The sequence below is a fragment of the Oreochromis niloticus genome, linkage group LG11 (genome assembly GCF_001858045.2).
Source record: "Oreochromis niloticus isolate F11D_XX linkage group LG11, O_niloticus_UMD_NMBU, whole genome shotgun sequence".
NCBI lineage: Eukaryota > Metazoa > Chordata > Actinopteri > Cichliformes > Cichlidae > Oreochromis > Oreochromis niloticus.
This window is the reverse complement of record NC_031976.2, coordinates 20,119,708-20,146,438: the sequence shown is the minus strand read 5'-3', so window position 1 is coordinate 20,146,438 and position 26,731 is coordinate 20,119,708. Positions and strand designations below refer to the sequence as shown.

Genomic DNA, 26,731 nt, shown 5'->3' with positions numbered 1-26,731 from the left:
TATTTTCAGGAAACTGTGTTTCCTAAAGTGTATTTGAGTACATTTTTCCTTGGTTTTCTGCTTGACATTTGCTCTTTAGTAACAAACTGAAGGTCTATTAATTTTAGGTTAAGTCAACTTGCCACATGCTGTATGACAAATGTACCAAAAGTGAACACAATGTAAATATAAATTTATATAACAAAATATACATACAGTTACAGTTAGAAATTTACATCCAGTCATTGTGGTATCAGTGTCATAACAACTTTGGTCTCTTAATGATTTCTATGAAGAAAAGGAGAGACTGAGTTAACTTATACAAAAGGTAATGAGGGAAGTGGGAGCAGGTAGGGAACACAGCTCCAGGCAGCTAACAAAATGAGACAGGGAAGTAAAAAAAACACAAAAAAAGAGCAGCACTTACCAAAATAAAACAGGAGGGAAGACAACTGAATGGGGAAATGGGATTAGCTTTACACAAATAAACATAGGAACAAGGAAGACAAAAGTAACTAACACAATGATAAGACTGAAGGAACAGAACGGGAATGCTAACAGGAACTAACAAACCCAAAGTCATCTATGACTAAACTAAGAGCACGAGGCCAAACGATAAGGAACCAATACTAAACATGAGGACATAACAAAACTCATAGGCACAAGGAAGTACAAAATAACACTATAACAAACTTTAAAATAATACAGAACATGAACTTCAATAACTTTGCAAAACCCAAAAGAAAACAATGGACAAACAAAAAAATCAAAACCAAGAGCCTAACACAGAGGGACCATAATAGTTCTTCTTCCAGGGTGGAATGATTGCACAGCTTTAATAACTTACAAGAAACAAGAGGTGGGCCCATAAGTCTGGATTTATTTAGGATTTTCCCTAATTCACACAGGGTCAAATTATCCACACAGGGTCAAATTATCCACACAGGGTCAAATATATACATATACCCCCCATTGCTTGACCACTCTTCTGGGAAAAATTGGTATAGTTCATTTCCTGTCACAAACCCAGCTTTAAAACAATCCACAACATTTCAATAAGTTTGAAGTCGGGACTTTGGGAAGTTAGCCTGTTTGATCCATTCCAAAACCAGTATTGATGTGTGTTTGGGATCATTGCCCTTTAACTGTGTCCAAGTTTCAACCCTCTATCTATTGAGTTCAGGTGAAGCTGAAGAATTTGAAGCCAATGCTCCTTTATTATTCCAACCACTTTGTGCAATACACCAGTAACACTAACAGCAAAACAGCCCCTGATCATGGTGCTACCACCACCATGCTTGACAGCTGGTACAGCGTCCATAGGTTTGAAAGCCTCACCTTTACCTCTCCAAACATGCCTCAAGGTATTATGACCAGAAAGCTCAATCTATATCTGGTCTGACCATTAAACGTTCCTTCAGACGGCTTTTGGATATCTATGCAGGAAGCTGAACATTTCAGTCAAGCTTGAGGGTTTAAAATTTGGAGCTTTGAATTTGGCTTACACTTTGGTTGGCATCCTCTCAGTCCATCCATGGTGGTGTAAAACTCTCTTCACTTTGGACAGTGACGCTTGACACATCAGAATAACTTGTAGTTACATACAATTATTTGAACAGATGATCCTGGAATCTGTAGTTGTTTAGAAATGGCTCCAAGAGACCTTCACAACTTGTGTAAATCCATAATTCTCCTTCTTAGATCTTTGCCGAGATCCTTGAAGTTTCACATTGTTCAGAGTATTGGTCAATCCAGTGATGGCTGTCAAACAAATCCTTTTCAAGTGGGCAAATACAAACTAACTGTTGTAGTCAATCATGTCAGTCACTAATGAGAAGTTAATAGGTCACGGGCTTATCAGCTTAAAAGACACCGTAGAACCTTCTTATTAAAAGATTTGAGTGTGTGTTTATGTGTCACAGTCTGGCAGAGGCAGACTGTATGGAGTGACGAAGAGGACCAAAAATGCAGACACGAATGAATGTAGAACAAAACCTGAATGTTAACAGAAAGCGAGCCGTTTATTAAGGCTCGTAAAACATTACAAAACAAAAGGCAGAGGTGAAGCTAAACAATAACCTAAACTGGGGAAACTAAAGATAAACATAAAAAACATGAAACCTGACATGGAACATGGCACAAACGACAACAGACAACCTGACACTAAACAAAGGACGACAGAGGACTTAAGTACACAGAGAAATAATGAGGGGATGGGGAACAGGTGGGTACACAGCTGGGACAAATCAGACCTAACGAAACAAGGGGAAGCAAAACTAGACACACTGGCATAGAACAGGGACTTTCACAATAAAACAGGAAACAGGATGAAACACAGACATGACAACATGAACTTGAAAACATGGACAAGACGACAAGAAACATGAAGTGAAACATAACTAAACTAAACCTAAGGCAACATTTTTGTTTTTTAAGGTAATTAAAGATGTATACTGTACAATCATTCCACCCTGGAAAACAAACAAATAACATTCACGCCCATGATGAGTGGATATTGACTTCTGACCACTGTATATCTTTTCTGCGTGATACCACCTGGCTGCATGAATTTGTTAATGTTGACTTATTAAGCTCCCTATTGTATCACATTTAGAGCTTGATTAATTGATCTATTTATTTCTTTTATTTATTTCTTCTTCTTTTTTACCATTCTGAGAAAAGTTGTTTAGTGATGTCATATTTCCTGTGTTTAGTGCTTCAGTTGTGAAGCACTAAACTTTGGGGAAAGTTGGGGAAAGTAATTTTTTACAAGCTAGAGTCAAAATCCAGAGACGCAAGGTTTTAAATCAAGTTTTTGAATCAAGTTATATATATATATATTCATATAATATATATAATATTCATATAGAGGGGAGGGGATGAAACATGTATACAAACTTTTATTTTGGATAGGCCTTTTTTAAAAAAAAAATGAAATTAATTATTCTAGAGTATGTGTTTATATTTAATTCATTAGTTTCGTTGACAAGGCTATCTCATACAACTGTGAGTCATCTAGTAGCAAAGGGCTGTTAGTTAACATCAGAGGGTGTTACTGAAACAGCATGCCACTTGTGGTCAGCAGTGTTATTGCTTTGATTTGTGTAATACTCACTGCCGTTGAACAAGCACTTGGTTGGCAGAACTTGGCACGCATCTCATCTCTGCCTGTTTCAGCTTACATATAGTACAAAGAATTAAAATCACTGTGCTGGAACATTTTAAGACAGGTTTTCACACATTATTACTTCATTACTCATTACTTTGCCATGCCATCATTACTTTTTAAATCTCTGTCTGAAGTGGGAATTTCAAATATTTTACACTTGCACATCATTACCACCAAACACCATGACAGTTAAAGACAGTTTTGTTTTTCCATGTCTCTCATATTTGGTCAGTATGAGTTACTGGAAGTGTATTTTTGTTATTATGTATTACTATGAGAGGACTTGGAGGAGGGAGCCGCAGTACTTCAAGTGTCCTGTAGATGGTGACATCAAGCCAGAAGATTTATTGAAGAATATAAAGTCTGATGAAGAACCTTGGAGGCTTTTCTTGTTTTTGTAATCCTAAAGTTGGACAAAAACCACCTTTTCCTTTTCCTGAGCAAGCAGCTTTATGAAATCATCAGTCTGCTGTTAGAAAAAACGATACATGTATTTGCACATTGCTGCAGTGCTTCTCCTGTTTTGAAACTAGAGCACTTCATTGAGCTTTAATACAGAATATTTCATGCCAACATGATTTTAAACTTCACATACTCTTAATTACCCTCAGTGGTGCACCTGTCATAAACTAAATAAATTAAAGATTAAAACTATTAAAGCTAATATTGAGTCCTGGATAAATAAATGGGAAGAATAACACTTCTAAACATATAATATGTGATCATGTATAATGTGTTGTTTTATTAGGTGGCTCTCTGTCTTAATTTGTGTATATATTTTTAGTTTTTGTGTCTGGTTTGAAAAAAAGATCTCAAACTTAATGAGACTTAATATATTATTATCTTATTATTATTATTATAAAAATAAAGCACAGTCAACTTTAATAATCACAAAAAAAGTAAACTGTAAAAAAATGTAATCTTTGAGTAGAGTAGAGTAAAGTGCAAACTTAAAACACTTTATTGTGTATTTTATATTCATGTCACTTTAAAATTTTGCAATAACGTTTGTTGTTCTGCTTTTAATTAATACGTAATTAATTTTGTTTTAATTGTTAAAAGATTTTTCAAGGCAATTATTTCATGATTCAGGCTTTGAGGGGTTAAAAATATAAAGTAAGATAAACTTTATTGTTACTGCAGCACAAGCGTACATGAAACTGGAAGCTTGTTAATGCAGGGCCTTGTTCTTGCAGGCTGCCTTTATATACAGTCTATGCTCCAGACTCTATTTCCTCTGCTTTGCCTGCGCGCCTCCCAGCGTGGGCGCGCAGAAAGGGGCGGGGCCGCGCGGAGTCAGCGCAGGGAGGGATGAGAAACTTGTCCCGGATATTTACCTACTTTACCTGGCTCCTCCGACAGGCCCCGTTCCGAGGTTTTCTCCGCGCACACTCCGGAGGGATATGACCCGTCTCTGAAGCGGCACCACTGAGGTAGTAAAGCCTTTTTTTTTTAAAGAAATGTCCTTTAAACCTTTCTCTTCCCAGAAAACATGAACTTGGCCAGGCTTTAGCGAGGACTGCGGTGGTTGGAGGAAAGTTTGCCAGTACTGTGCGTTCCTCCTGTTGGGTGTAGCAGCAGAAAAACTTTAGGCTGTCAACAGGTTCCTTGTTCGCGCTGTGGTACAAAGTACAGCGAGGTCACGACAGAGTTTATTATCGACAGGCTGAGACAGACGGAGCTCAGAAATGCGGGCCTAATACACTGAGACAGGCCCTGTTTGTTCAGTGATTTATCAGGTAAAGCAGCACAAACTGGGTTGTTTGAACTTTATCGTCTAAGTTTATCCACAGTACACGTTTGTAATTTGTGTGCTGGTAACGTTATAGCATAAGTATGCGTTATTACCACAATAAAATAGGCTAATCCGTCCCCAGTTCCCTCGTTTGTACGATTGAGCCACAACATATGAGTAATAGGTGCAAGATGCAAAGGACGCAGTGAAGCCACAGTCGCCACATGATGATGAATCTCCCTTTAAATCTAACATTTACTTGTTAATTCATCAGAGGTCTGCCTGTGAGCGGGTTGTTATGGAAAACCAGTCATCAGATTGACATAAGCTCTGCTCTAATATATTCAGAGTGTGTCACTGTGTTCAAACATTAACTCAGACATTGTGTGTTCTTTCAGAAACAGGCTTGCCAGATCCAGTAATCGGTTCACCTGGAAATTGAGGACTGCACACATGTAAGTATGTACATACACATGCAATGCTCACACATGGAGCGCAGTGTCAGAGTTGTTTTTACCTTTGAGCGTGCATGCACACAGACATATATGAATACATGCATGCATGCATGTGTGCATTTGTAGTGCATGTTTTTGTGTTCATGCATTCCTTCTCTGGTTGGTCTGGGATCAGTTGTAGTGCTGTCGATGGGGCGTGTTCAACTCTGAAAATGTTTAACATTCTTATCATTCAGCTGCCTGTGAAAGGCGGGGAGATGCAGAGAGAGTGAGAGAGAGCAGCAGGGAGAGGGAAGGGACATGTTCAGACCCAGGCCAAATAATAAGGGATTACACAAACCATGCACACATACACTTACAGTCACTCCTTCACATTCACAGTGCATTACTCACTGCAGTCTGATGCTCCATCAGGCACATATATTACTCACCACACAGTGTCATCCAGAAGGGAGGTGCTTTCTGTGGAAGACAACGGGCTGGAAACCTCTGACACTTTTGTGTGGTTTTGTGTGATTGTGTGTTTCCAGGTCCCCTCTCGGTGACAGGCTGAGGGCAGGGCGTTTGTCTTGAGAGGGAGGCAGAGTTACCCTGGTAACAGACATGCCAAAACCGGACCTGCTCTGCCTGGTTCAGCTGCTGGACGGCACTATCGAGACCTTCAGAGTCAGTGTGCGTAAGACACACACACACACACACACACACACACACACACGCAAACACACCCATAAACACACACTATGTCCCTTCTGAGGAGATTACATGTTACTTCTCTCTGCCTGTGCGTTCTGTTAATGATTGTTGTGTCACATGTGATGAAGTGGCAGACTATTCTTTCCTGTTCCCATTGATTCACATCTCTCACTCAACAATGCGACGTTGGTTCGAAGGGCACGCTCATCTCCTTCTAGTGATCGCCACACTTGAAGCCTTTAACGCTGTCGGCGTATCACATTGGCCTCTGATGGCAGTATACACACTGATAGGCGTGATAGTGCCTTCCAGGACAGGCTCTGTGCAGCATTTTTATGTGAACAATGGGAGAGCAGTGAGAGTGCTGTGGTCATAAAGAGCCTCCAATTCCAACTCTCCATTACTGTCTTTATTTGGCTCCTGTGCTGCTTCTGTTTGGATAAGGTTCGCCGACTTTCACTGAATCATTTCTAAGGGAGGCAGAGGCGGTTTAAACTGATCATCACCTGGATTTTGTGTCCAGATAGTGTGCATTGCTACAAAAGAAAAACACACCTTGTTTGCCGCAGTTTCTAGTAAACAAGGTCCTCTGGTGATGTGAATATGCTTCCTGTGACAGAAAGTGGGAAGAAAAAGAGAGAAGGAAATGCAGATGAGCTATAGGGTTGTCCCTCAGAGGGATTCATAAATCAGTGAACAGCATAAAGTACAGAATGTTGTGCTGCTGATGGGCTTTCTGAAGTCCCTGGATGTGTACATTATAAACATTATCTGATTTACTGATACATGCCAAGACACGCCACAGCAGGGGTCTGCACATGGTGTGCCAAGTCACATTGGTGTTCAGTAAAAAAAAGAAAAGCATCATAAAAAAGAAAGAAAAAAGTCTGCAGACACATTTTGGGCTGTGGTTGTGTAGCTCAAAATGTCATGAGCTGTGGCGACACAGGCTATGACAGGTGCTGGGTGTGACACCTGACATCTGGCCCATATTTGGCAGACCTGTGGCTGAGCTGTGGCAGTCACATACCTCAGTCAATTCTGTTCGTCAGTGTGAAATGTAGCCTAAAGAAAACTCAGATGTGGGCTGTGTATGAGCCAAGAAGACAATGCTTTCTGGGTTATGGCTTCAGCTGGACCGGGGATGACAGAGTAATTTTCTCAAGAAGGGAGAGTTGTAAACCAAAGATGAGTTCTGAGGAAAGGTGGATCTAAACCAAAACCATTGTTGGAATTTGTTGAAGTGCCTAATATGTTGAGAAATAAGCTTATGAAGCTTGCTGCAAAGCAAAACTTAATAGATCGAGATGATCAATAGTGCCTTTACCTGATAAGATCGATGGCATGCCTAATATTGTGTTAGCCCCACTTTTTGCTGTAAAAAGAGCCCTGAGCTGTTGAGACATGGACTCCACTAGGCTCCCTGAAGGTATGCTGTGGTTTCCAGGACCAAGATGTTAGCAACAGATCCTTTAAGTCCTGTAAGCTGTGAGGTGGAGCCTCTATGGATCGAGTTGTTTTTCCAGCACATCCCGCAGATGCTCGATTGGATTGAGGTCTGGGGAATTTAGAGCCCAAGTGAACACCTCAAACTCGTTTTTATGTTCCTCAAACCATTCCTTGTCAAACTCCCTCAAATGCTTACATTTGGCTATTATTCCTGCTTCTAACACATGAACAGCGTGTTTACCTGCTCCTGAATAAAAAACATGTGCAGTGATGAAGAGATAATCAGTGTTATTCTCTTCGCCTGTCAGCCGTCATAATGTTATGCCTGATCGGTGTATTTTTGTGTACAGATAAGCAACCGGAAAGTTTGGCTGGTTGTGATGCCGTTTGTTGTTGTTTCCATCTTTCAGAAGCAGGATGAAGGCGTGGTTCTGTTGGACCTAGTATGCGACCACCTGCGCCTGCAGGAGAGGCAGCTCTTCAGTCTGCAGATCAGAGAATCCAGCACAGCCATTGCCTCTATCACAGCCAACACACACTCTCCAGTGAGCTCAGTGTTCCTCTGCTGCACATTGCAACTGAGATTGTAATGTACTGCACATGCTGATTGCTGTTTAGTTGATGATAACCACGGGGCATACTTACATAAATGGTTTTATTTAGCCCCAGTTAGCCATTATACTTAATGAATGCCTTTCTTACAGAGATGGTTGGAGCCCGAGAAGCCCTTGAAGAAGCAGATAAAAGGTATCTCAGTTGTTTTGCCTGCAGAGAATTAACTGCCTTCAGCTGGAATTATGTTTCTAGCCATTTTAAATATAATTTAAATGCTTAGATAAAGAGAGAGTCTAATAGAAAAGAGGAACAGTTTAAGATTGAGGTGAACTTGTGCCCATGGATGTGTTCCACTTTTGACAAGCTGCTATTTCTCTGCAGGCCTCGTGTCCCCCTTTTATCTGAACTTTAGAGTACGATTCTTCATCTCTGATCCCAACTCTCTGCAGGATGAACAGACAAGGTTAGTACGTGACGCTTATCATAGATGGCTTTTTCATTTTTTCGACTGGGTTTTAGTAGTTTGGCTTACTCTCAAGTTGTGATGACTAGTCAATACTTTTATCGTCACTGGGATACAAAAATATGTGATAAACGCAACACAAAAGAAGGAATGCAGTGTAGTCGCTAAGAAAACCTGCCGGACAGAGAATGTTATATTTATACCAACAGCAGGATAGGTAGCTAGCAGTGGCTCCCTGGTTTGGTCCTGGGAAGAGACGCAGATCCCTTTGGGGGTTGCGTCAGGAAGGGCATCCGGTGTAAAAAATCTGCCAAGTCAAGCATGCTGAGCTACCCGCTGTGGCGACCCCCTTGTGAATAAGTGAAAGTAGCTTCAGAGGGATAATAGCTAGTGGGAAAATGAGAAAACCTCCCACTGCCTGAGTATTACAACATCAGTACCTTAGCCTCTCAGAAACTAAAGGACAAACCCTTGTTTGAGCTGTTACATCTAAAATGCACACTTCAGCATTTGCTTTTTTCATGTTATATTGTCATTACAGTATTATACAGTGTTACTGAATAACAGAGATTTTCTTTGCATCTTGCAGGCCTACTCCTAGGCCAAATAACTAGTTTCACGTGAAGCAGTGGCTCCTCCAAATGATGACTGCACGAGACGAAGAGACTTGCGGTATTCTAGCAGCTCTGTGAAACTTTGAGCTAAATGTTCTCGCTGACGGCGCTTATGTGCTCTGTTCGGCGTGAAGCGTTGGATAGAAAAGGGACCAGTTCATCAAAAATTGTTAGGATTGATCCTGAAGGCAACACGAATGTCTGAAAGTAGATTTTCAGTAACCTCAGCAGTTATTGAAACATTCAAAACAAAATCTGTAGCACCAGGTGATCCAAACTCACAGATATTTGATGGGTATTTTCTGTGTAAAACGTGTGATGCCATTCCCATTTGATCCTCAGTGAGAGATTTTACAGCGTAAGCGAAAAACCTGGAACAGTCAGGGGTGTTTTTGTGTGAGAAAATCTTTGTTGAAATATTTTAGTGTGACTGGAGCTTCTGACTCGTAGCCAGTAAGGCTAGCCTGCTGACATATTTAGCAGTACCAATAGGTCAAACCACTTCAAAGAGTTTTCTGTAGGCTACAGAACAAAGGTGTGGGTTGTTAAAAGTTCCTCTTGTCCTGTTCCTCCAGGCACCTGTACTTCCTCCAGATCAGGAGTGACATTAGAGAAGGACGGTTAGTAACAGAAAATCAAATTCAAGCATCCCCTCCCTTGTGCACAGCTTATGTTTAGTGTAATCATCGAATATGATTGCAGGTTGCAGTGCCCGCTGAGCGCAGCTGTAGTGCTGGCTTCTTATGCTGTGCAGTGTAAGTCTCACGATCTCTTCCTAGAAAAAAAACAAATGATTAATGGCTCAATAATAACCTTGTGAGTAATTATTCCTGTGAGGATGCTCTCGATCCTCTCAATTAGCAGCTCTTACAGTACACCAGATGTCAGGATACACGGATGTGTACTGCTGGTTATGTTGTTCTGTGTGGATGGATGCTCAGTGTCTCTTTCCACCATCTGCAGCGGAAATGGGAGATCACTGTCCGTCCTGGCTCCCTGGTTACCTCTCAAAATGCCACTTCATCCCTGAACAGGATGAAGACTTCCTATCTAAAGTGGAGGATCTGCATCCACAACACAAGTAATTAAGACAGTTCATTACATCTAGCCACCACTGAAATAATAATAAAAATGGCTGGTTTGTTGTGCAGTTAGTTGCTGTTGTTATATGTGACTGTGCGTGTTCTCAGAGGGCTTAAGAAGAGCGATGCGGAGCTGTGTTTTCTCAACACAGCACGGACGCTGGAGTTGTACGGAGTGGAGCTGCATGCTGCCACGGTACTGTGACTAAACTTTTAACATCTTGTATCGTGGTTTGACCTCTTCTTCTTCTTTTTAGATTTGATTGTTTTTGTCTTTTTCCTCAAACCTATCTTTCCCAGGACACCAACAATGCCCCTCTCATGGTGGGTTTGGCTTCAAGTGGTGTTGCAGTATTCTGTAATATGATTTGCTCCAGTTTCTTCCCGTGGTGAGTGATGGTCCTGCTTATCTTATTTTAATCAAGAATTTAATTTGGAGTACTATTACAACCTAATACTGCAGCTTTTATTTTGTTGTTGTGTTTGTTTGTTGTTTTGCGATGTAAATCCAGATATTTTTGCATTCCCAAAAGTTTTGAGTCACCCTTCGTTTCTTTATATGTTGCTAAGAAAATTTGATATGTGTGAAACATGTTCAAACCTAAAAAAAAGACAGTATTTGGTACAGCCACCTTTATTCTTCATCACAGCCTGAACTCTGTTGGGCAGCTTCCTTGTAGTCTTCAGCAATAGTTCTCCAGGCTTCTTGAAAGACATTCAAAGCTCTTCCGTGGATGTTGGCTTCCTTTTGTTCCATTTGCTGTCAACATGATCCCACACTGCTTTAATAATGTTGAGGTCTTGGCTCTGGGGAGGCCAATCCACGACTCATTGTCATTTTGAAAAATGAAGCTGTGGCCAATCAGACCCTTTCCACATTATATTGCATGGTGATCAAAGTCGGATGGTATTTTTCTGTGTTAATAATTCCTTCAATTTTGACAAGATCTTCAACAACACTGGCTGAAATTCCCAAACCATGACAGAGCTTCCACTGTTTTGTTACAAATGTCTGCAGACACCCACTGTTGTACCTCTCTCTTGACGTCCTCCATATATACTGATGATGATTTGAACCAAAATCTTCCTACTTGGATTCATGACTATACAAGACCTGTTGCCACTGATTTTCACCCTAGTTTGTCATACCTCAGCCTTTTCCTCCTGCTTCCATTTCTTACGAATGGATTGTCTGCCACCCTTCCACTGAGGCCATGTCTGATGAGGCTTCAGTAAACAGTAAGTTGATCAAATGAAGGGTCAGATGTATCTCTCTGGATTTTTTGCTGCTTTTTAAGGACATGACTTGGAAATACTTTTCATCTGCTGGAGTTTTTTTAGACCTGTCACTTCTTCGTTTCTAATCCACTTGTCCAGTTTCCTCAACAGTTTTAGGGACACAATGTCCACTACACCAAGATATGTCAAGTGTTCAGCTAATATCTCTTTGGGAATCAATTTTTGTGGTGCAAAAATACTATTTTATGCCTGTCGAACTTTGTTTTTCATAGATCATTTTTCATAGATCTAACTAAAGAAATTGGAACAATTCACATGTTCTTGCAACGGCCTGCTAGTAACAAAGAGCCTAAAGATATCATGTAAACTGGTTCTTTGTTAAATTTGCTGTTATGATGAAATGATCATCACATAACAGATGATTCACATATGATTCATAGTTCACTGTTAAGTGGCTTAACAGATAAAAAAACATTGTACTGAAAATGGTCAGGTACAAGAACACTGAAACTGAGTGAAAAAGCAGCCAATGTCCAAACACGTTCACAAAGCCTGGAGAACTATTGCTCAAGAGCACTTTGAAAATGATGACAAAGTCTGGCTGCTTGGAAGTAAAAAATTAATTTTTTTTTAAAGAAGTGGCTCAAGACTTTTGTACAGAAGTGTATATGTTATGTTTGCTGTTTGGTGTTGTTTTGATCTTGTCATGTGGCACTTTTTGGGTCTTATGTTTCTATGAAAGGTCATCTCTTTCTGTCTGTCTCTCTATGATTTTTCTTGTGATTCATCACCTTTCGACCAATCCCGTCATTTTGTTTCCACGCAGGGGGAACATCATCAAGATTTCTTTTAAGAGGAAACGCTTTGATATACATCTGAAACAAAAACACGTGAGTCCCCCTTTCAGTATTCCTTATTAATAGTTTGGAAATCTGCCCTCAGCAAACTCTTGCTCTTAATTACACTACACTCTTGGCTGGCATATCTGTTTTCTCTGTGGCACATGGAGATTTATGATTTATTTTTATTCTCCGTTGTGTGCACAGACGCACAGAAATATGGCATTGATTTTAATTTCCATAATTTTGGCACATTTTTGTCTCCATTTCTCTGCTTGACAGCTAATACATCATTCAGAAAATATGGCGATAGAAGTTTTTTTATCGCCAGTTAAAACTGCAACCTGAGCAGCATAAGTTGATGTGACCTTGAATGCTACAGTTTACAGTATTAAGACCCATTTAGAGCCTAAACTGTGCATGTTGCAGGGAGAAACCCAGGACTGTGAGGTGTCTCTGCTCCTGCCCTGCCCCAAGACCTGTAAGAACTTGTGGCGATCCTGCGTGGACCATCACTGCTTCTTTTCCTCTAACCGCTCTCCCAGGAGCTCCAGACTAAAAAAACACCACACTTCAGTCTTACAGAAAGCTGATCACACAGCACCTGGGCCTGGGCAACAGTAAACCTGAAAGGTGAGTCCTTGGACACCCAGCTGGTACTTATTCACAGGAAGGCAAAGAAATTTTAAGTTGATTTGACATTTCTGTCTTCGACTGCAGTGGACCAGTCTGCCAGCGAGTGGTCGGGGGGATGGTGTGGAACCCAGTCCTGAGGAGGTCGCTGTCATCGGAGCACCTGGAGACCAAGAGTCTGCCCTCCAGATCGCCCCCGAGCACCCCCAACTGGTACAGTCACCAGCACTAAGTTTTCAGCTGTGCTTCATATTAAACCTTTCTTCATTCCTCTTGTGCTATTTCCTGTAATGTGATTTTAAAAAAGTGACTGCTTTCTCCTGTCTGCGACAGGCGAAGTCCTCGAGTTCGCCACGGCATCCGTAAACCTCGCCCATCCTCGATGGAGCTGACCACTGACCTGAAAGACATGTCAGAGGGGGAAGATGTCTTCTACACATACCGGGCGTCTGTGAGCAGCTCCAAGACCAGTGAGGGGCAGGGTTCACCTCATCAGTTAGTACCTCTTATAACAGAAACGCTTTACCGAGCAGTCTAATAAAACAGACCTGCATCAGTAGGAATGTGTCAAAGTTTTCGGTTAATCTACAATGTTAAAAAAAATTCTGTTTATTTAATGTCTTTCAGCATTTCTGGCGATTATAACCCAGCAACAGATGACATTTCACTGCAAGCCGATGACAGCATAACAGACGAGGATAGCTTACCCCAGTTCAATAAGGTCTGTTATCTTACCATCAGCTCTGTGTATTTTGGTGTATTTATTCATGTGTGTGTATTCAGTATGTGTGTGTGTTGATTATGAGTTATCATCTATGCAGGGTGCTCCCGGTGACGGTGACTTGATGCTAATATGCATTGCCCCCGATAAGGAGGGCAAGTTTGGCTTTAATGTTAAGGTAGGTCTGTGCTTGTTATTCAGCCCACACACTCAGAGTTTTATGTTTTATTACTGCTGCACTCTTCCTCTGTTTAATTTTCTGATGCCTCCTCCTGTTAGGGTGGCGTTGATCAGAAGATGCCTCTAGCCATATCGCATGTTAAACCCGACTCACCGGTAAGAACGCACTCAGATGGCTCCTCAAATTTACATGAAAAAACAATGAGACATAAACACGTAATAAAAAATCAGCTTTGGCTTGTGGTTATGTATTTGTAAAGAAATAGAGCACTAATGATGAGCTAATTCATCAGATGAAATCTGCATGGGGAATATTCTGGTGCCAGCTTCTAAAATGTGTTATTAAGTGACATTTTTAATGATCTTTGTCATACCCAACAGAAAACATAAGGGACCCTGTTATGTTCATTTCCAGTTCCATGTTTCTATCCTGGGAGTTGACAAGTTCTTCTTCCTTGTTATATTGCCTCTTAAGATGACAATATGAGAAAATCTGTGCCAAGCATGAAATACTTTGGATACCTCGTGTTACGAGTCATCTCACTCCTGTGTTTTTACCTCATATGGCTACTTTTAAACATGCTGACCACAGTCTTTGAAATGTTGGCCATTTTTAATATGAACATTCGACACTGTAACTGTATAAATATGACAGGAAAATATAAAAATGTAATATTTTAGGGACTATTGACTGTTGGGGTAATTTGGTAGTTTAGGAAGTTAGGGTAGACGTTTTAAAATTTGCATGGTTAGTCCAATCATTTAGACTGATTTAATGCAGAGTGGCCGAGTGGAGCAGTGGTTAACACTGCTGCCTCACAGCTAGATGGTACTGGGTTTGAATCTATGAACCAGCTGCCTCCCTGTGTGGAGTTCCATCCATCCATCCATCTGCCTACGCTTATCCGGGTCCAGGTCACAGGGGCAGCAGCCTAAGAAGAGAAAACCCAGACCTCCCTCTCCGCAGTCACCTCCTACAGCTTGTCCGAGCTTATATCTATCGGCCAGGCCAGCCGAGAGATATAATCTCTCCAGCATGTCCTGGGTCTACCCCGAGGCCTCCTCCTGGTGGGACATGCCCGGAACACCTCACCCAGGAGGCATCCTTGTAAGCTTAACTGGTTCCTTTTGATGTAGAGGAGCAGCGGCTCTACTCTGAGCCCTTCCTGGACGGCTGAACTTCTCACCCTATCTCTAAGGAAGAGGCCAGCCACCCAAATAAGGAAGGTCATTTCTGCCACTTGTATCCGCGATCTCGTTCTTAGGGACGTAGATCGGCCGGTAAACTTTTACACTCAGCTTTCTCTCTTCACCACGATGGATTAGTGCTGCAGCCGCATTTCCCGCTCTCCCGAGATATTTACACTCCTTTACTTGGAGCAGGAACTCGTCCCCGACCCAGAGTAGGCACTCCACCCTGTTCCGGCTGAGGATCATGGCCAGATTTGGAGGTGCTGATTCTCATTCCCACCACTTCACACTTTCACCGTTCCAGTGCGAGCTGGAGGCCATCACCCGATGAAGCCAACAGAACCACATCATCCTTAAAAAGCAGAGATGAGATTCTGAGACCACCCGAGTGAAAGCCTTCTGCTACTTGGCTACGACTAGAAATTCTGTCCATAAAAATTATGAACAGAATCGGTGACAAAGGGCAGCCCTGGCGGATCCCATCACCCACTGGGATGATGGTATTGTGGCACAGAGAACTGCTGCTCCCTGTATAGTTTATTTTTATTTTTAGAATATTCTCTGTAAACCCTAGAGATGGTTGGGTTGGCTCAGATGAGTAGTTTCTGATATGATCACACCAGCCTGTCTGGCACCAACAACCGTGGCACGTTTAAAGTCCCTCTAAGGATCTTTCTCCCCCTTTTCTGATGCTCGGTTTGACCATATCTACATGTCTAAATGCACTGAGTTGCTGCCATGTGATTGACTATTTTCTATAAAATTGTGACCTGGCATACACTTTGTCTCTGGTGGACAAATTGTATGCCAGTAAGAATGTTTTTAAATCACCTTAAAAGCCAATGTTTACACTGACACTGCTATACACGACTCTCTGTTGTTTGTAGGCAGATCGAAGCGACCCCAAACTCATGGAAGGAGACCTGGTGGTGCTTATCAACGGTCGAGACATTTCTGAACACACACATGACCAGGTTGTCATGTTCATACGAGCCAGCAGAGAGTCGCACACCAGGCAGCTGACCTTGCTCATCAGACGTAAAGGTTTGTGTGTGTGTGTGTGTGTGTGTGTGTGTGTGTGTCGCTGTCAGAGAAAAGTGCTGAGACAGCATGTGATCCAAGTGTGCACTCTGTCCGTCATGTTTCAATGAATATTTATTACAGCCTTGAACTGTCCTTCTAAAACAGGTCCTGGCCGGGGTCCACCCCTGCTGCATTCGCTGCCCACCCTCACGCTCAACATCCAACCACAGGAAGAAAAGCCACGCTCACCTGGCCTGTCAGAGCGCCCCCCCACACTGGAGGAATCCATGAGGCAACTAGAGAGGGGGATACAGACAGGCTCACTCTGTTTCCATTTCGAGGTATTTAAGATGCAAATTGGAGCTGAATACTTGATTATTATTTTAAGGTGTACTATGTTCATAGACGTGAATGAATGACGAGCGGGCACGTTTGTGTTTTTATTTTTTTATTATTTTAAGCAGGATTTAGTTTGCCCCTCTCGGTTATGTGAGGGATCATAACAAGCTTTTAAGTGTTTGTGTTTGAACAGATGCTGGCCCTAATCTTCACTTGAATTTGATCCATGAAGATTTAAAGCCGAGACGCCGTGATTGGCCTGGAATTTGTAGTTTGTGTTTGTGTATGTTTCTCGGTGTGTTTACGTGCTTGTAATTTCTAGAATTTATACAGGAGGAAGCCCGGTTTGACACTGAGCTGTGCTCGGCTCCCTGAGAACGTGGAGAAGAATCGATATAGGGATGTTTTGCCTTGTAAGTGCTCCTGTTTCTTTGTTTATACTCTGCTGTTGGTCTCATCACAGCCGGGTGCTTCCCCATCCCTCAATCCCTCCCACCACCCACCTCTGTGCTGACTTACTAACCTTGATCTGGAAGTTTCTCCTGTGACTCCTCATGAAATTTAATTGGCTGAGCCTGGGGTCTGCTGACAGCTCTGTTGTGACCCTCTCACACTGCTGTCCTCCTCTACTTTCAGATGACACTACCAGAGTGGTGCTGCAGGGTAAGGAGGACTATATCAATGCCAGCCACATCACGGTAAATATCACTGATATGAAACTCTGTCTTGTTCATAGACTGTATATATAAAATTGAAATAGCCACTAGCCAAGTCTTAATTTAAATTCAAAATTGTGTCTGCACACGTGTTGATTTTATGGATGCAGAAGTGACCATACAGTACTGTGCCAAACCCCTCATTTCTTTAGATTTTGCTACCGAAATGGGAAATATGTGCAGTGATTTATTGAAACATGTCAAACATACATGAAAATACAGTATGTAAGGCAAAAACTGTCTGTACAGTTCAGTCACGCTTAAAATTCAATATTTGGATATGACCACCTTTATTCTTCAACACATCCTGACCTCTCTTAGTAAAGATGTCTTGCCATTTCTTTAAGTAGTCTTCAGAAATATTTCTCCAGACTTCTTGAAAGACATTAACTTTTCAAATGATGGATCAAAATCTGTATGTTCTACCCTACTTTCATTAAGATTCCCAACACTCCTGGCTGAAATGCAGACCCAGTTCGTGGCACATTATGCTCTCACAGTGGCTGGAGACACTCACTGTTGTACTTCTCTCCTGACCTCCTCCTGATTTATCACTGTATCCGAACTGTTGCCACTAATTTTCAGTCCAATCCTTCTGTACTTTGTCATACCTCAGCCTTTTCTCCCTGTTTCCCTTCCTTTCGAATGGGTTCTTGACAGCCACTCTTCACTGAGACCAGTTCTGATGAGGCGTCAGGTCTTTGCTGGATTTTTTCCTGTTTCTGAAAGACATGACTTTCAGATACTGTACATTTACTGAAGATATTTTTTAGACCTGCCACTTCTATACTATTTTATGTCTGTCAAACTGTGCTATCTTTAAATGGGAACAGATTATGTGTTTTTGCAACAAGCTGCTAGTAACAAAAGATCTAAATATATCATTTAAAATTGGTTCTGTGCCAAGTTTGCTGTTATGTGTAGACACAATACTGGTTCATGTTTTGGGTTAAGTCTTTTAGATCAGTGCTTGGTGGCTTCACAAACAAAAAATATTACTCTCAAAGTGGTCCAGGACTGGACTAAAGATGAGTGAAAAAGAAGCCCATGTCCAAAGAAAACCTTTGAACGACTTTCAGAAAGTGGGAAAAACAATTACTCCACCTTAAACCACCTTAAAAATGACAAAACAGTCAGGCTCCTCAGAGGCAGAAATATAAAGAAACTCTATTGGAACATATGATTGGAGCTCTAAGTTATGAAATTAATGCCTTGTACGGTTTAGCTTAAACTAACTAAAGAGACCAAAAGTACTTAATGCTGTAAACATGATCATTTAAGGAGGAGGAAGTCTGTGTGGACTGACTCACTCTTGGAGCAAGCCTCAAGTGGCCGCTATAGGAACTGCAGTTTTTTTGGCACTTCCACCTTTGCTTCTTTTTTCCGTGCACAGACGTTGCTGCTTGGGCTCGTCTCTGTTTGAGGTTTTAATGTAAACTCATCCACTCTGTGTGTCTTTGTGTGTGTATATGTGTGTGTGTGTGTGTGTTTCCTTGTATTTCTCTCAGGTGGCGCCCCCGGTGTCTGGTGTATGTTTACGTTACATTGCAGCTCAGGGTCCACTACCACAGACCTTCACTCACTTTTGGCAGACTGTTTGGGAGCAACAGACACACACCATCATCATGCTTACAACTCTAACAGAGAGGGGACGGGTATACATCATTTTATGCTTTTGGGCTTTTATCCTGTAAACAGCCACCGTTGTAAAGGAGTAAAGAGCGAACAGAGAGGGGAAACACTTGAAATTACACAACTCACAATCAGTGGTGCATTAACATAGTGATTACCGCGGTATTATTACATGCTGTTTCATGTTTAATTTGACACATGATTGCTATAATTGGAAGGTTCAGCGTTGATGTTGGCACACAGAAATGATCTATTTTGCACTGTTGTGAGTAATTACAGTGTTTCGCGGTGTACAGAATAGCTAAATATAAAGTGCGAGCGGGATGCCAATGAGATAAATAATTCGAGGGTGAAGGCGCATCCACACCGAGGCAGCGAGATATCAAGGTCTTGCTGAATGCACATGTCTCTGTCTCAGCTTGCCTGTTGCTTAGAAACCAGATGTTCTCATTAATTGATCATTTTCCTGATATTCATCAAGTCTCCTGAGTTTCTTTCTACTTGAGGATTGCACAGACGCACACACACACACATATTGACTCTCAGTTCGCATCCTGCTCCTGATGAATTGCTTTTGTTCCTTAGATTGCCAGGTGGAACATAGCATGCCGCTAATATGACTTTGATTTCTTGAGAGCAGAGCGCAGCTGATGTAGTAGCAGTAGTAAACTCTATCCTGATTCATGACTCATGCCAGAAGTAATGCAATTTGTTGGTGATGTCATACACTTTGCAGACCAAGTGCCACCAGTACTGGCCGCATCCGCCCGAAGCCAAGGATTATGGGCCCATGCGAGTGAAGTGCCACTCCGAGGAGTGTAACCTGGCGTATGTGACGCGACAGTTCACTCTGACACACACAGAGGTACAGTAGCAAAAGCAACTGCAACGGTTAATCGACTAGTTTTTCTTTTGTCTATCCTCTCAAACTGGCTGGCCCTCCCTGAGCCTGCTTCTTTTTGAGGGTTCTTCCTGTTAAAAGGGAGTTTTTCCTTCCCGCTGTCACCAAGTCCTTGTTCATAGAAGGGTTACTTGATTGTTGGGGTTTTCTCCAGCATCCTATGGGCTCTTTACTTTGGAGTATAAATTGTCTCGATTGTCTTGGCACTATGTATATAAACCTCAACTGAATTGAATTGAATTGTTGCTAAATCAGTCAACATAAAATAAAACTGCAACTATTTTGATAATTGAAAATATTATTTTAATTAAACTTCTCACATGCGGTAAAGTTGCTGTTCTCTGTGCTCTGGAAAATCAAGATTTTTTTCTTTTAATCAGTTTTGTCTCATAGGTCATAGACTGTATACAAAAGACAGACATACTAATCGCACTCATTGGTTTGTAAAGTCCTGTTTTGATTTTTTGCATTCACTTTTTTTTGGAGCCACAAATGATTATATGTTATGCAGCATACAAAAACCAGGCTAAAGCCCAAAATCCCCATTTCTTTCTTCTTTTTTTTTTCCACTTAAAATTTCAAAACGTTTAGATGACGTTGCAAACAGCACATTATATGTATCTATATGTTTGTTTTCTATTTTTTTAACTCCCTAATTATGTTTTTATTACACAGACAGGAAAACAAAACAAGCTAAAAGACCACTACTGCAATGTATGAGGGCAATCCCAAAAGTAAGGTCTCCTATTGTTTTAGAAATACAAACAACTGTTTATTTTCCATAATATTTACATCATTTTAAACCTTGAAGACTCTTTTCTTTTTCTACATAATCGCCATTTTGGTCGATGCATTTTTGTAGACGCTGTGGCAGTTTTACAATGCCCATGTCATACCTGCTCGCTGCCATGACAGAATCGCCTTCCGGAAAAATGTTCTTTCAACTCTGGGAACAGGTGGTATCACTGGGTCCGGACTGTAGGGTGGGTGGGTGATGAAGTTCCAACCGAAGTTTTGCAGGAGAGCGACAGTTTGACGGGCGACATGAGGGCGAGCAGTGTCGTGGAGAATGCTTACGCCCTTGCTCAGCATTCCTCTTCTCCAGTTCTGAAATGCCCTTCTGAGTTTTTCCACTGTTTAACAGTACTTGTCAGTGTTTATTGTGGTCCCAACAGGCAGAAAGTCAACCAACAATGCCCCCTTTCGGTACCAAAACACAGTTGTGCACTTCGCGCACTGTGCATAAGCATTCTCCACCACACCGCACGTCCACACGTCGCTCTCCTGCAAAACTTTGGCTGGAACTTCATCACCCACCCACCCTACAGTCCGGACCCAGTGACTACCACCTGTTCTCAGAGTTGAAAGAACATTTGTCCGGAAGGCGAACCTGCGGTGGCGGCGAGCGGGTATGACATGGGCATTGTAAAACTGCCACAGCGTCTACAAAAATGCATCAACTAAAATGGCGATTATGTAGAAACCTTTAAAATGATGTAAATATTATGGAAAATAAACGGTTGTTTGTATTTCTAAAACAATAGGAGACCTTACTTTTGGGATTGCCCTCGTAGTTTGACTCTAGATTGTACACAAGGTTTCCTTTGCCGGCAGCGTCCTCAGTTCATTGACAAACAGCAGTTTGTTTCTATTGTTTTCTAGTTAAGCTTTCTGCTCTAGATCTTAGTTCCATCGTTATCAGTGTCCAGTCATTGTTTGAGGCAAGATGATTTGGATTTATACCAATTCTTTGTAATTTTTTTTGCAGGCCACTAAAAGTATTTTACAAACCAGTGTTTTTAACCACAGAAGACAGAAACAGAAGACCTCAAGAGTAATGTGGAACCCATATTGTAGTATTTTACTTAGCAGCAAACAGATGTTTCTCCAGAATAACTTTATTTTGGGACAAAACATGTGCGAGTGATTGGCGTCCAAGTCTCAATACTCCCTCCAACATGGCTCTAACAGCTTGGAAAATTTGGTTCTGATATGTGGGATAGTAAAAAAAATTAAATCTGATATCTCTTGCCAAAAACTCACCACTTCCTTTGAGCCTGTGGATTAGTGTTGTGCACTTAACATTGAATGTCTGTCCTGTATTTTCTATGAATGTCTAACTTGAAACGGTGTCCATTCTCTGAATTATTCTGGTTTAGTAATGATGTAGATAGATAAATATTTACTTGTAGCCACTTGGTGTTATCACCACAGGCTAATGAGGGAAAAGTCACCAGCATCACGTGAGGGGAAAATTTTGCTGTTTTAGCTTCACGGCATGTGTGGCTGTGCTGAGCGGGGTTTCCCCCCCACAGCTGAGAGGTTTGCTGGACAAAGATTTGAGGGAAAATCTCAGCTTGTTTATTTGACGTTTATGCTTCAAAAACTGTTTAACAAACAACTGTTTTGTAACATAGTTTGGAGTGATGTTTGCAGAGGGTGAAGTTAAAGATAGCAAACACTGAAAATATTGGAAGGTTGGCTTGTTCTTCATTGCGTCATTGCATGGCTGTGTTTTTGTGCACAGTTGGGATTCTCAGTCTCTGTCTTGCTTTTGAGAGGATCAAGTATCAGTAGTAAATTGATTTGCAAAGTGCCAGCATAGGTTCTCAGTCAGTTCTCAGAGCTTGGAAAGAAGGCAGACGACTTCTTTCAGATTTGTGAAATCTAAGAGTTTCAAAACCAAATGGTGGAGAGTCCCAGGTATTTAAACCCTAATGGGGGTTTTCCCTACTATTAATGATGTTAATCATCATATGAGCCAAGGTTTATATAGAGGTGTGGGTCAGTACCATAAGAGGTTTCGTGTGAAACCACTGTGAAACTCCTTGAAAGAGGAGTAAGAGGCCATGTATGTCCACTGTGAACGACCATCATGGAACAGAGGGGGTGGCTTATCACACCAACTGTCAGCCATCTACAACACAGTTTTGAAATACCTTCCCAGGTGCCTCAACCCCCACTCACATCTTGCATTAGGTGACTAATAAAAATGTCCAAAACACAGCTCCTACTCAAAACTTTAAGCCTATGAAACAGTTAAACAGGTGAGTCATTTAAACATTTTACTCCGGTACAGTTATCACGACGGGACAAATTAGCAAAAGAGACTAAAACTGTTTTTGTACCAAGCTGAAGTTGGTCGTTTTAACATGGGTTTTTACCGAGATTAACTCACTTTTAGTTGGAGCCTCAAGTGGCGATTCAAGGAACTGCATTTTATCCACAGCAAAGTTCCCCCCTGCTCTCGTGTGCACGTGGAGCACGGAGAGGCATGACCGCAGTGACCCAACACATGGCTTTTCTTTTTATATGTTGCAGTAGCATGTATCATGCTCGTGCCATATGCCACATAACGGAGCTAACCACGGGGAGCTGCCAAACTTATCTGCAGCCAACATACAAGTCCCTTCCATGTGGGTGGTTTGGTCTGTATGTGTGCGTGGGTGGGTGGGCATGTGCATTAGCGAATACAGACAAATTACGTGGCCCCGTTTGTGTGTCGGTGGGAGTGGGCAGCTGTACTGACGTGAGGATCCTTGCGAGAAGTTGGTTTGTTTGATTGTAATATGGTAGATTATCAGATTAAAGGCTTTCACATCACCTTCCTGGGCGAGCAGGTAAATAAACAGATAATGCTCAAGGAGGCATGAAGTATGAATGCACACACATGCGTACACAGATACTGCTGCGTGGGCCCATCTGCTCCTCTGGCGCAGCGAGTTAATCCCTGCATGGAGTCACAGGAGTCACAGGCCACATGCCCATTATAAACTCTCAGCTCAGCCATTCTCTTCCCTGCCTTCACTTTTTTTCCCCTTTAGCTCTGGTCTTCTGTGCTCTCTACTCTCCACCTGTTTTCATCTCTCTCCGTCCCTCCCTCGCTTCCTAATCTCGGTGTCACCTACTGGCCACATGCTTGTTTTGCTCTGTTTTTTTTTTCCACTGCTCTCTCTGTGGTGTTTTGTTTCCTCTCATACTGAATAATGTCAGAGTATTTGAGCCTGCAGCCCCGTGCTGTGTAATGTGGGCATATTTCCCAAAAGGCTGCATGTTTATCATATTAAATACTGATTATGCAACGCTTTCATTTTCATATCTCTCATTATCTGTTTGTCATTTGTGTGTTCTGTTTTTTGTACACGTGTGTTTAGCTGGGCGAGGAACGTGCAGTCACACACCTGCAGTATGTCGCGTGGCCGGACCACGGCGTACCGGACGACCCTTCAGACTTCCTGCTGTTCATCAGCTCGGTCAGGGAGAGGAGGAAAGGTGAAGAGCCACTAATGGTACACTGCAGGTAACACACAAATACACACACACACACACACACACACACACACACACACACACACACATATATATACAAGGTATACTTAAACAGCCAGCACGCCCTGCACCTTCATGTCCTCTAAACTTAATACCGTGTTTGTTTTGAATTACATTTGCAGCGCTGGGATTGGGCGGACAGGTGTTCTGATCACCATGGAAACGGCGCTGAGTCAGTTGGACCAGGGTCAGCCGGTGTCCCCCCTGGACATTGTCAAAACACTGAGAGATCAACGAGCCATGATGGTTCAGACCACGGTACAGAGACAGAACAAGGATTTGTACTCTGTGATTGTTCTCTGCCTCATTAACCTCCTTATTTTATGATTTTATTATTATGATAATCTGTATCTGAAGAGATTTCCTAGCTGCTTTCTGTTTTTCTGTCTTTCCATTGGCTGTTTCACTGTAGACAGCTTAAAAGTTGCTCACAGTACTTTTAGTTACAACAATCATATGATCCTCTGTGAGCAAGCACTTTGGCAATGGTGGGAAGGAAAAACTTGCTTTTAACAGGAAGAAACCTCTGGTAGAACCAGGCTCAGGGAGCTGCAGTCATCTCCTGCAACCAGTTGGTGGCCAGGCAAGAAAGCCAGGACAACTGCAAGCTGTGGAAGAGAGCCATGGATTAAAGATCACACTTCCAAGAGGAAGTTCCAAACCTTGATTTCCTCCCCAGAGGGGCCCGCGTTTATTCAGCATCTCATTATGGTTGCTACATACCTGTAGCTCCTCGGCAAGCAGCTGATAGGTGAATGCCAGGATCATCCGAGACACCTCAAAAGGACCTGGAGCAGCTGTGCTCCGAATTAGAGACATTTAGCTCATTTCTGCATGAGGGTAAAGGATGGGTTCACATTAAATGTGCAGATATTATCTGGAAAATAATATTAAACTTAGCTAGCTGGTTTGGTTTATTAGAAGGCTTCTTGAATCCTGAAAGAATTCACCACCTTGTGAAACTCCACAGGAAGTTTTCAGAAAGAGAGAGAAGACTTACTGTTTCCAAAATTGCCCTTTTATATAAGCCCACTGTCACAGATGTGGACATCTGCTGGTTCCTGCCATCTGTAACTCTAATTAATTCGCAGAACCTTGTGACTGCCATTGTATAATACTGATGGCAGCTGATGAGAAGCTTCACTAGCACAAGCTGGGGTTGGAAGCCGTGCTCTGTAGCACCTCGGTGGTAGCTGTCGAAGGAGAGGAAAGGTGTTACTCGTTGCTTCAATTGGAGACAGTGCTGGGAATGTGGCAGACCTCCAGTCACAAGTATACTCCTGAGCCTCTGCTGCTACCACTATCACCCTTATTTTGGAAAGGAGAGCCACTCCCTGAGGATTCATCTCTGTGATGTTTTTGTGCTGATGGAACACTTCCTCAGGTTTCCCCCATATGTTTGTGTATCAGTAATGGAAACATGCACAGTCAGAGGACGTCCTTTAATGTTGGGAGAGAATGTGGGTGTTATTCTGTGCTTTTTGGGGGGGTGGGGTTCTTAAAATCCCATGAAAATCCTCATCTTTCTGGTCTTTGAGGCTTCTTAACCACCCAGACAGACTCTTACTGGTAATGCAGTTCTTTGAAAACAGGACGGAGATGAATTTCTTACAAATCAATTGCACTATCAGGCGTCTCAGTAGCTGTTTGAGAGCTTTTTATCAATCTCACCACAGCGCTGTTATTTTACTCACAGTGACATTGTTCTCTCGGTTACTCTTCTGATTTCCCTCTAATATCACACATGTGGGTTTGAGTATAATGTCTCCTTCCTCTGACTCTTCATCCTGGCACCATCATCATCAGAATTGCAAACTCACTGAACTGTGTCTTTTGGTAATGCGCTCTCTACGTGGAGTTTTCTTGACATTAAGAAAGTTATAGTATTTTGCCAGTATTATCACATCAGAAACTGCTTTGTTTCCAAGTAACTAATAATATTTTGTGTTTTTATTTGTTACAGTGTCAGTTCCAGTTCGTGTGTGAAGCCATTCTGCGAGTCTACAAAGAGAAACAGGAAAGAGCTGCAGCACCATAACCCAAGTCAGCACCAGGACCAGACAACCGCACTTTTCTGCCTTTTTCATAGCAGACGACTTCCACAGACCTACAGAGCTACAAAAAAACAAAAAAACAAAACAGATTAGACTCTTATAGGACAGGAGCACAGACATGGATAATGAGAGTGAACCTAGCTGCACAGCACAGCTGTTTGTGATCTGCCTGTCTGTGCAAGAATATGAATCTTACACCTTAGCCGGCCTTAGTTTTTGCTGAAAGTGCATTAAGTTTATAGAGGCTGTGGTCTCCATAGAGACTGATGTAAGACTGACGTGAGCTGCTGCTAATTTCTGAAGAAGAGGCCACTCGGGTTTGGTGCCTCTGCCTATTAAGCTACATGTGCCTTAGACTGATGCTTCTCAGTCAGTGGATCAAACGGAGGGGGGGAGCAGATTCTGACCGGGATCGTTGTAATCTGTAGTCTGTCCGTGAGTCCAGAGATGAAGATTAAGGCTGACTTTAGATCACTACAGCAGAAAAAGTCATGGTGGTGCAACACGCCAAATTCAGCACCGTCCATTACTATTAAATTATTAAAGACACACAATAAACACTGATTTATACCGATGTGTCTGCTTTTGTCCTTTACCGTAGCTGAAGAAATGTCTTGTGCACATCTTCCCACAGAATGAATTTGCACGCCGAGGTAAAAGGCGGCGCTCTTATTTAAGCTTCAGCTGGCATCACATCAGGGAAGCTATATCAGCATCACAAATCAGCCCAAATGGTGTGG

The 26,731-nt window shown here is 42.0% G+C and overlaps 1 protein-coding gene across 1 annotated transcript; it reads left to right on the top strand.

Moving 5' to 3' along the window:
* Positions 1–4,408: 4,408 nt before the first annotated feature.
* On the top strand, positions 4,409–26,565 carry ptpn3 (protein tyrosine phosphatase non-receptor type 3). Its single transcript, XM_025911217.1, is given in 28 exon segments — positions 4,409–4,581; positions 5,282–5,338; positions 5,869–6,010; positions 7,891–8,025; positions 8,185–8,227; positions 8,417–8,498; positions 9,688–9,732; positions 9,815–9,867; positions 10,076–10,193; positions 10,303–10,390; positions 10,495–10,583; positions 12,260–12,323; positions 12,702–12,895; positions 12,897–12,905; positions 12,993–13,118; positions 13,239–13,400; positions 13,533–13,626; positions 13,727–13,804; positions 13,906–13,962; positions 15,885–16,041; positions 16,186–16,361; positions 16,682–16,772; positions 16,996–17,057; positions 18,584–18,730; positions 19,444–19,572; positions 23,763–23,908; positions 24,060–24,195; positions 25,901–26,565. Coding segments are annotated over 26 exon segments (2,625 nt in total). The 5' UTR covers positions 4,409–4,581; positions 5,282–5,338; positions 5,869–5,941; the 3' UTR covers positions 25,976–26,565.
* Positions 26,566–26,731: the final 166 nt, after the last annotated feature.